Source organism: Palaemon carinicauda, chromosome 42, assembly GCF_036898095.1.
Source record: "Palaemon carinicauda isolate YSFRI2023 chromosome 42, ASM3689809v2, whole genome shotgun sequence".
Taxonomy (NCBI): domain Eukaryota; kingdom Metazoa; phylum Arthropoda; class Malacostraca; order Decapoda; family Palaemonidae; genus Palaemon; species Palaemon carinicauda.
The window spans coordinates 1,456,386-1,467,392 of NC_090766.1; the positions used below are offsets into that span (position 1 = coordinate 1,456,386).

General features: G+C 53.1%; 1 protein-coding gene across 1 annotated transcript; it reads right to left on the reverse strand.

Annotated features, from left to right (window-relative positions):
- Positions 1–9,404: 9,404 nt before the first annotated feature.
- On the reverse strand, positions 9,405–10,973 carry LOC137632839 (serine/arginine repetitive matrix protein 2-like). Its single transcript, XM_068364937.1, has one exon. It carries the CDS (start codon positions 10,971–10,973, stop codon positions 9,405–9,407), a length of 1,569 nt encoding a protein of 522 aa, XP_068221038.1.
- Positions 10,974–11,007: the final 34 nt, after the last annotated feature.

An 11,007-nucleotide genomic window follows, 5' to 3' on the forward strand; every position in this document is an offset into this window, starting at 1 on the left:
ACCTCCTCCGAAGCTCCCCCTCGTCCGGCTTCTAGTGAGAGGCCGCCGAGTGGGAGCGCAGGCCCTTGTTCTGTTTCCCGACCTCGGTGTGCGAGAGAGGGAGGCTCCCCCTCCTCCTCCGGAGAAGGATTTTGATAATGTTGATCCTGTGTCTAATGATGATATTTTTCAGCTTTGGGCTTCCTTGGGGCTTAAGGGCCTGCCCTCCAAGGAAACCCTGTTTGACCTTATTCAGTTAGGGGCCGCTGTCAAGCAGTCGCCGGTGATAGCAGAGGTAGATCCTCTGTCTATTGTCGACGTCGTGGTGGCAGAGGCTTCCGACGGGTCTGGTCAAACCTCTGCGGCTCCTGATGTTGATAACGTTGCTGAAGGCTCTCCTCCCCCTTCTGTACATCCTTCGGAGGGGGAAGGGGGTCTCACGGTCTCTCCTGCGGCTAAGTCTCCCCCTCGGGGGACCGCTGTAACTGAGACTCCTCTTCGGAGGACTGATGATCCTGACGACCTCCCTCGTGGCCGCCTTCGCCGTAAGGCTCATCGTCCGCTTCGCCGCAACGGCCTCCCGTCTCCCTATAAGGGTGTCAAGAGGCGCCTTTTCAAGTCTTCTCCTCCTCCTTCCTCCGATGGGGACTCTCCTCGCCGGGAGCAGACTGTAGCAGCCGCGTCCTTAGACCTCTCCGGGGATCGTTCACGTTCTCCCACGCCTTCCAGACCTTCCACTTCCTGTGCAGATGGCCAGCAGTCTTCTGATCTCGTCAGCCGATGGGCACCGGTCCCTTCGGGGCAAAGGGATGTCGCCCACGGTGTGGGTGCTTCCCTTGCGCGTCAGGGTTCCCCTGCGCGCCCTCCTGTACGTTCACGCGTAGTAGCGCACCAGCGCTCTCCTGCTCGTCAGCGCTCTCTTGATCGCCAGCGCTCTCCTGTTCGCCAGCGCTCTCCTGATGGTCAACGCCCCACTGCTCGCCAGCACTCTCCTGTGGACAACGAACATCCTCCTGTTCCTGTTGCGCGCCCAGCGCGCCAACGGTCTCCTGAGCGCACTAGATCTACTCGTCAGTGCGCACCTGCGCTTCCTGTTCCTGACACGCGCCCTGTGCGCCCACGCGCCCTAGAACTCCGGTTCGGGACATGGGCAAGGACTCAACTCCTCCTCGCCCTCGCGATCCTGCTCGTCAGCTTTCTCCTGCGCAGCAACGCGCACGGTCTCCTGCGCGTACATCCAGAGTTCCTGCACGCCCACGCGCCTCCTCTTCCCGAGCCCACTCGTGAGCGTTCGCCTTTGCGCGTTGCCCCGATACCTCCTGCACAGTCTTCTACGCGTCGTCTTCCTGCGCGCCAGCGATCTCCGACGCGTCAATGTTCTCCTGCTCGTCAGAGATCTCCTGCGCGTCAACGGTCACCAGCGCGTCAGCGCTCCCCTGAGCTCCGGCGATCTCCAGACCGCCCTCGTGATCCATCGCCCGCGCGCAAGCGCTCTCCTACGCGTCAGCGCCCAGTGGATCTGGAGAGACATAGGTCTCCTGCGATCAGCTCGCTCACGCGCGGCCGCTCGCCTGCGCGTTCTACGCGCCATCGCTCTCCAACGCGCCACCACGCGCCAACGCACCATCGCTCGCCTGCACGCCAGCGTTCGCCAACGTGCCATCGATCGCCGACTCGCCATCGCTTGCCCACGCGTCATAGGTCTCCAGGACACCATCGTTCCCCTGCTCGGTACCCTGGCCCTCAGCGGTCTCCTGAGCGCTCTCGTTCGCCCACGCGCCAGCGCGTTCACTCGCCAACGCGCTCGCTCGCCCACGCGCCCACGCGCCCACACGCCTACGCGCCCGTTTGCCCGCGCGCGATCGCTCCCGCGCTCGTTTGTCTCCGCGTGATTGCGCGCCCGCGCTCCAACAACCCCTCGCGCGCGACTCTTTTGTAACGCCCCCGCGCGAGCGTCAGCACGACCCCCATTCGCGTTGGGTTCCGCAGCTCGTGGCAGCAGCAGGGGCGCGTGTCGCCAGGTCGCAGTCGGGATCGCCTCCGCCTAAGCGCAGGTCTCTTTTGCAGGACAAGGAAGGACCATTGGAGAGGTCAAGGCAACTTTCTTCCCCTTCTTTTTTGCAGGCAGGTCCAGTGGTGTCCACTCCGAAGGATTGCCCGATCCCCTTCCCTCCAGCGGGAATTTCGGACTCTGTGTCCGTGTCTCGGCAGTCTTGGTTTGGTCCTCTGATGCGGGCGTTAGTGAAGGCTATGAAGCCGGCACTCGCCGATCTAGGACACAAGCCAACGACGGCCTCGCCCCCGCTGAAGAGAAGGAGTGGAGTGGACTTCGTGGTGACTTCTCCCAGGGAGAAGTTGGTTCCTAAGAGGTTCGTCAGGAAGGCTCCGTCCCCTTCGCAGTCGTTTTCTCTTTCTCCCGTAGACGAGGCCTTTCCGTCCTCAGGAGAGTCCAGCGAGGCGGCGGTCTCCCCCTCGGCACCAAGGGGGGAGTCACCTCCTCGTGGAGGAGAATCGTCTCGCGTGGAAGGTGCCTACCAGACCTCTTTGCTGGAGTCTTGTATCCCGCTCAGGAGGGAACCCAAGGACTCAAAGACGATGCCGAAGTTTTCTTCACAAATTCGTCAGGAACCAGCCAGACCCCGGGAGAACGTCCACGTGTCTCCCCAGGAAGAGCTTCCGGGGACAGGAGACTTAGCTGCCAGTCCGCAGGGAGGAGAGCAGCAGGAGTCTGAGCATGCCTTCTGGCAGGTCTTGGGCCTGATGAGACAGCTCAACGGGTTCATGGACCCTTTGATCGCCCCCCGTGAAGGCAAGGACACGGTCCTGGACCAGGTCTATGTAACTCAGAAGCCCCCAAAGGCCAGCGCGGCTCTGCCCTGGTCCCAGGGGGTGAAGAGTGCCAGAGCCAGGGCCAACGCTCAGCTTGCAGTACTCACTTCCTCCAGTCGTTCCTCTGCCGGGAACAAACTCCTCCCACCTCCTCGTCTCCAGCTGAGGAGGTATTTTGAGATCATGGGGGAGTCTAGCCTCGCTCTTCCCCTCCACCATTCGGTGGAAGAGCTTACTAGGGGAGTTCCTCTTGAGAAGCTCTCCGCCCGGCAGGTGACGTTCTCGGTGTCGGAGATCCTGAGCCACGAGAAGGTCGCGAAGTGTGCCATGCAGGCCACTTCGTGGCTGGACGTCTGGCTAGGTTCTCTGGGCATCCTATTGCGCTCCGAGGATCTGTCTAAGGAGAGCAATGGGAAGGCCCTGGAGACCTTCTTCCTCTCGGGCACTCGCTCCATCGAGTTCCTGGCACATCAGGTTACCAACCTGTGAGCCAACTCGGTGCTGAAGCGTCGTGATGCGGTGACCGAGAAGATCCATCCGAAGGTCCCCGCCGTGGACGTCTGCAGGCTCAGACACTCCTCCCTCCTTGGGGGAAATTTGTTTGAGCCCCAAGATATGGAACGAACAGCTGAGAGGTGGAGGAAGTCTAGCCAGGACTCCCTCCTCCAAAGGGCCCTTGCATCTCGGCCCTACAAGACTCCAGCAGCAACATCAGCAGCAGCCTCGCAAGACACCAAAGCAGGCGGCGGCAGCTAAGAAAGTGGTGTCTAAGCCCCAGCCCTTTCCTGCCAAGGACAAGAGGGGCGGCAAGTCCTCCAGGGGAGGCAAGACTCCTAGAGGAAGCGGCCACGGCCGCAAACGCTAGGAGGGACAGTCCCCCCGCGTGTCCACCTGTGGGGGGATGCCTTCAAAGTTGCGTGCACAGGTGGCAGCAACATGGGGCCGATGCTTGGACGGCCTCCATGATCGGCCAAGGCTATCGCGTCCCATTCACGACATCTCAACCTCCCCTGACAGCGAATCCAGTGTCGTTGAGCTCCTATGCCATGGGATCGGCAAAGGGGCTAGCCCTTCGGGCAGAAGTCGAGACCATGCTCAAGAAGGATGCTCTCCAGGAGGTCGTCGACGGCTCCCCAGGCTTCTTCAATCGACTCTTTCTTGTAAAGAAGGCGTCTGGAGGCTGGAGACCTGTCATCAACCTCTCAGCTCTGAACAAGTTTGTCAAGCAAACTCCGTTCAGCATGGAGACAGCGGACACGGTCAGACTTGCGGTGAGACCACAAGACTTCATGTGCACACTGGATATGAAGGACGCGTACTTCCAGATCCCAATCCATCCGTCTTCCAGGAAGTACTTGAGATTCAGCCTAGACAGCAAGACCTACCAGTTCAAGGTGCTGTGCTTCGGTCTCTCCACAGCACCTCACGTGTTCACCAGAGTGTTTACCCTGATTTCGTCTTGGGCGCACCGGAACGGCATCCGTCTCCTCCGATATCTGGACGACTGGCTGATCCTAGCAGACTCGGAGTCGACCCTTCTTCGACACCGAGACAGGCTTCTGGGACTTTGCCAAGATCTGGGGATCTTGGTAAATCTCGAGAAGTCCTCTCTGCAGCCGTCCCAACGACTGGTTTATCTAGGCATGTTGTTAGACACCAATCTCCACAAAGCCTTTCCATCAGACGACAGGATAGCAAGGCTGAGGAGGGTGGTATAACCCTTCCTCAGGCGGGAAGAGCTTCCTGCCCAATCGTGGTTGCGTCTCTTAGGTCACCTGGCCTCCCTGGCTCGTCTGGTTCCAAACGGCCGTCTCAGGATGAGATCCCTGCAGTGGCGGCTCAAGTCCCGGTGGAATCAAGGATCCGATTCCCCGGACTTTCTGGTCCCGATAGGACCCTCGGAACAGGCGGACCTGCGGTGGTGGCTGGTCGACGAGAACCTGCGAAAGGGAGTGGATCTTTTCGTCCTCCCCCCGGAATTGACACTGTTTTCGGACGCGTCAAAAGAAGGGTAGGGTGCTCACATTCTGAACCAGAGGACCTCAGGCCTTTGGTCAGAATCAGAAAAGTACCTGCACATCAACCTGCTAGAAATGAAGGCCGTTTTCTTGGTTCTTCAACAGTTCCAAGGGACCCTGACAGGTCACTCCGTGGTGGTGATAAGCGACAACACCACGGTAGTGGCTTATATCAACAAGCAGGGAGGTACTTTTTCGCATCAGCTATCCCATCTTGCAGTAGAGATTCTGAGGTGGACCGAAGTCCACTCGATAACACTATCAGCTCGCTTCATTCCTGGCAAGAGGAATGTGCTCGCCGACAGTCTGAGCAGGGCTTTGCAGATAGTGAGTACCGAGTGGTCTTTGGATCCTCAGATAGCCAACAAAGTCCTGACTTTGTGGGGTTCCCCGACGGTGGATCTGTTCGCGACAGCTTTCAATTTCAAACTGCCCCTGTACTGCTCCCCAGTCCCGGACCCCAAGGCACTCTGGCAAGATGCTTTCCAACAACGGTGGGACAACATCGACGTGTACGCCTTTCCACCGTTCTCTCTGATGAGAAGGGTGCTCAACAGGACCAGACTATCGGTCAACTTGTCGATGACTCTGATAGCTCCGCTATGGCATCACGCGGAATGGTTCCCGGAGCTTCCGAGAGAGCTTCCCCCACGACACGAGCTACTCAGACAGCCACATTGCAACATCTTCCACAAAGCCGTAGCCTCGCTTCGGCTTCACGCCTGGAGACTGTCCAGCGTCTCCTCACGGAGAGAGGCTTTTCGCAACAGGTTGCAGAGAGAATGTCTCGGCACCTGCGAAAGTCCTCTGAGGGAGTCTACCAGGCGAAGTGGAGAGTCTTCTGTGGTTGGTGTCGTGGGAGGGGTATCCCTCCACTCGATGCCACTATTCCAGCAATAGCAGAGTTTCTCGTTTATTTGCGGGAGGAAATGCGCCTTTCGATCTTAGCGGTGAAAGGCTATCGCTCAGCCTTAAGCTTGGCTTTTAGGCTGAAAGGAGTGGACATTTCTTCCTCGCTGGAACTCTCTCTACTCGTACGTAGCTATGAGCTTACCTGCCCTCAGTCGGAAGTGAGACCTCCTCCATGGAACGTGGTTCGGGTTCTCAGGGCTCTTAAGAGACCACCCTTCGAACCATTACGCCAGGCCTCTGATCGCCACCTGTCTTGGAAGACGGCTTTCCTGCTCGCGTTGGCCTCTGCCAAACGAGTTAGTGAACTTCATGGTCTCTCGTACGACGTCGCCCATTCAAGGGGATGGGGGAAGGTAACATTCAGGTTCGTCCCTGAGTTTGTTGCCAAGACTCAGAACCCTGGAGTGCCGGACCCACGGTTCGACTCTTTCAGGGTCACGAGTCTCCGTTCTGTGACAAGCGACCCAGACCAGCTGCTATTTTGCCCAGTGAGGAGTCTTGAGGTGTTACTTGAAGAGAACAGCTGCAGTTCGTCCTCAGGTGCAAGCATTGTTTGTTAGCACAGGCAGGACGAAGAGGAAGGTCACCAAGAACACCATCTCGGCTTGGATTCGAAGGGTTATCCATAACGCCTTGAATCCGGACCCTCCTCCGTCACGTCGCCCTAGGGCACACGACGTCAGGGGTGTTGCTACGTCCCTGGCCTTCAAGAAAAACTTCTCTGTGACGCAGGTGCTTCAAGCTGGGGTCTGGAAGCGTCAGACGACCTTCACGGCCCACTACCTGCAGGACGTGACCCACAGGAGCCTCGATACTTTTTCTATCGGCCCTGTGGTGGCTGCACAACAGCTGGTTTAGCCTCAGGCTTCTTTATGGACAAGTAGCAGTAGGTTGAGGGCGTTGTTACCCGGTTTTAGTCTGCATGAATGAAAGAGTATGTCTGACCCTTACTTCTTTCTTCATCCTCCCCTCTCTCTTAGGGAAGCAGCATCCTGGTCTCCGCATAGCTGACCTCAACCTCTGCAGGTAAACCATGCTTCCTTGTGCTCCTAGTATTAAGCTTGATACTGTCGCGTCCCCCATACCCTGACGAGGTGGTATTGGGAACGTCCTATCCTGGATTCCTATCTAAAGGTCTCAAGGTCAACTTCATAGGATGAGTCACGCTCTTTCCTCCACACACAACTTATGTAGGCCACACGTTCCTTGCGGAGCAAGGAACTTGTGAGGTGCAGGGACTCCTTTTCTCGAGTGCTACTCATTTGGAGTCGGAGTCCCCGGGTAAAGCCAAAGTCAGTAAGGCTGGGGACTTTCCACCCTTACTAAGGGGTAAGTCACCTAATGTAAATAGCGTGGTTTGTATTTCGGTTACGGAACAAATGACAAATTCGGAGATAATTTGTATTTTTCCTAACCATACAAACCTTAGCTATTTACACATATTTGCCCGCCAGCCCTGTCCCCCGGGAAGTCCTACCTCTAAGCGAAGTGAGTCAGTTCACCGGTGTGTGAGGGGAGAGGGGTAGCAAGCTACCCCTTCCCCTACCCCCGCTAACTAACGCGGGGGGTAGTTAACCCTCGTTAAAATCTGTTGGCTCGTCAATTTCAGCTACGCCGAAAGTAAACCCAATGTAAATAGCTAAGGTTTGTATGGTTAGGAAAAATACAAATTATCTCCGAATTTGTCATGTTGATTTATTACTGAATGACTTTGCTGACCCAGATATCTGACTGTATGGCCAAAACACAATACTGTAATCCAATTCATAACCAATTATGTCATCCCATAATTTAGTAAAAGAGGTGCAGGGCTATTAGTACTTCTGCAGTCTAGGAAGAATATCAGTGTTCACCTCTTTTGGATCCCATCATTTAGTATAAGAGGTGCAGGGCTGGTTAGTACTTCTGCAATTTAGGGAGAATATCGGTGTTCACCTCTGTTGGACCCCATCATTTAGTAAAAGAGTTGCAGGACTGGTTAGTACTTCTGCAGTCTAGGAAGAATATCGGTGTTCACTTCTGTTGGACCTCATCATTTAGTAAAAGAGTTGCAGGACTGGTTAGTACTTCTGCAGTCTGGGAAGAATATTGGTGTTCACTTCTGTTGGATTTCAGCCCACGTTGGGGTGGATGGAAATGAACGAGTAGATAAGACAGCTAAGGAAGCTTCAGGACTACATATCATATCCCCCATAAGTATTCCTTACAAAGACCTTAAAAGTAGACACATTTTCAAAATTGAAACAAGTCCACCCTTCGGTGGATAAATGGTTATCTTGTCATTTTACTAGTAGCAGGGATAACATCATTTTAACCAGGCTGCGTATTGGCATTGCACATGCAACTCATAGTTATTTAATGAAGAGTGGGTAAGGGAGACAAGTCCCTCTTTGTAACGTAGTACATGTCTGATGGCTATTGATATTAAACATATTTTAGTAGATTATCTTATTCTTAATCTTCAGAGGAGGATTCATTTACTCCAGGACAAGCCTTTAAGAGTTATCCTTGGGGAAAATTGTAATGCCCTGAACTTGAAAAAATTAGTACAGAGTATTGTGTTTTATCATGAGCTTTGAATAATTTTATTCATTTATATATTTAAGTTTCCCTCTTATTCAAATTTAGATGTTATTGTACGAAAATGTTGTGATTGGTTGTATAGGTTGAAATGATACCAAATGGTATGAGTGTACGGGTATGGTTGATTAATTTGTATCATAATAGCGCTGAATGGCCTTTGATGCCCCAGTGCTTGGCTTGAGGTCTAAATTTTAGAATCTAATCCAATCCATTGCTGATTGAGTAAAGACTGTCTCGCATTGTCATTACTAAATAATTTTAATAGATAGAAATGTGATCATTACCTAAAAGTGTCATTGTATGAGATATTTTTAAAGCAAAGTATAAAATGAGATAGAAAGAGCAACTTGGAAAAATTAGTTGCTGGATATAAGCAGTGACCATTAAAATAATTCTAGGCCTTACAATTGATGCTTTCTTGTTGTCACACAATGTAGTAAAGGTTCTTGTAATCTCTGCTAAAAAAAAAAGACACCTTGTAGTAGTAACTCTGTAGTCTACCACAGATTGGATCATTAAAGAGTTGCATTATCTTTTAGGAGTCAAAGGTCTCTCATAAGCAGCAGAAACAAGGACCAGGACAGTGTCTCATAGACCAACCACATATACATAGCGCCCAAGCCCCTTCTCCATCTAAGCTAGGTCCAGGGAGGGCCTGGCATTGGTTGCTGATGACCGAGCAGATAGATCTATAGGCTCCTCCAAACCATAGCTTACAAGGATGGTGAGGTTGCAGACACTATTAGCAACTATGGGGCTTGAGCAGGGATTGAAATCCCGACTCGGATTGCAAGACAGACGTTGCCAATAGCCTTATGTAGCTCTGATGATGATCACAGATGTTTAAGGACCCATTTAACCAATTACCTTCTTTGTTGCTGGATTCTATGTTCAGAATGGTAGTTGAATTGATTAATTTTGGTTATTGCTTTTTAGGACTAAGTATATTACTGTCATAGGTGAGATTACTTTTTTATACAGATTGCGAGAACTGTGGTTGTTTTGTCAACTACGTGATAATATTTGGACCAAAGAAATGTCATTGACATGTAGAACAATATTGTAAAATACTACTGTAGTCCTCTAATTCCAAACATCCGCTGTTCTAGTCCTCTGATTCCAGGGATCCGCTGGTCTAGTCCTCTGATTCCATGGATCCGCTGTTCTACTCCTCTGATTCCAGGGATCCGCTGGTCTAGTCCTCTGATTCCATGGATCCGCTGGTCTAGTCCTCTGATTCCATGGATCCGCTGTTCTACTCCTCTGATTCCATGGATCCGCTGGTCTAGTCCTCTGATTCCATGGATCCGCTGTTCTACTCCTCTGATTCCATGGATCCGCTGGTCTAGTCCTCTGATTCCATGGATCCGCTGTTCTAGTCCTCTGATTCCAGGGATCCGCTGTTCTAGTCCTCTGATTCCATGGATCCGCTGTTCTAGTCCTCTGATTCCAGGGATCCGCTGGTCTAGTCCTCTGATTCCATGGATCCGCTGTTCTACTCCTCTGATTCCATGGATCCGCTGGTCTAGTCCTCTGATTCCATGGATCCGCTGTTCTAGTCCTCTGATTCCATGGATCCGCTGTTCTAGTCCTCTGATTCCATGGATCCGCTGTTCTAGTCCTCTGATTCCATGGATCCGCTGTTCTAGTCCTCTGATTCCATGGATCCGCTGTTCTACTCCTCTGATTCCATGGATCCGCTGGTCTAGTCCTCTGATTCCATGGATCCGCTGTTCTACTCCTCTGATTCCAGGGATCCGCTGGTCTAGTCCTCTGATTCCATGGATCCGCTGTTCTACTCCTCTGATTCCAGGGATCCGCTGGTCTAGTCCTCTGATTCCATGGATCCGCTGTTCTACTCCTCTGATTCCAGGGATCCGCTGGTCTAGTCCTCTGATTCCAGGGATCCGCTGGTCTAGTCCTCTGATTCCATGGATCCGCTGGTCTAGTCCTCTGATTCCATGGATCCGCTGGTCTAGTCCTCTGATTCCATGGATCCGCTGTTCTACTCCTCTGATTCCATGGATCCGCTGGTCTAGTCCTCTGATTCCATGGATCCGCTGTTCTAGTCCTCTGATTCCATGGATCCGCTGTTCTAGTCCTCTGATTCCATGGATCCGCTGTTCTACTCCTCTGATTCCATGGATCCGCTGTTCTAGTCCTCTGATTCCATGGATCCGCTGTTCTAGTCCTCTGATTCCATGGATCCGCTGGTCTAGTCCTCTGATTCCATGGATCCGCTGGTCTAGTCCTCTGATTCCATGGATCCGCTGGTCTAGTCCTCTGATTCCATGGATCCGCTGTTCTACTCCTCTGATTCCATGGATCCGCTGTTCTAGTCCTCTGATTCCATGGATCCGCTGGTCTAGTCCTCTGATTCCATGGATCCGCTGTTCTAGTCCTCTGATTCCATGGATCCGCTGGTCTAGTCCTCTGATTCCATGGATCCGCTGTTCTACTCCTCTGATTCCATGGATCCGCTGGTCTAGTCCTCTGATTCCATGGATCCGCTGTTCTAGTCCTCTGATTCCATGGATCCGCTGGTCTAGTCCTCTGATTCCATGGATCCGCTGGTCTAGTCCTCTGATTCCAGGGATCCGCTGGTCTAGTCCTCTGATTCCATGGATCCGCTGGTCTAGTCTCTGATTCCATGGATCCGCTGGTCTAGTCCTCTGATTCCAGGGAT

Coding starts and splice junctions, on each gene's coding strand:
- LOC137632839 (XM_068364937.1), bottom strand. CDS start 10,973: ATGGAATCAGAGACTAGACCAGCGGATCCATGGAATCAGAGGACTAGA.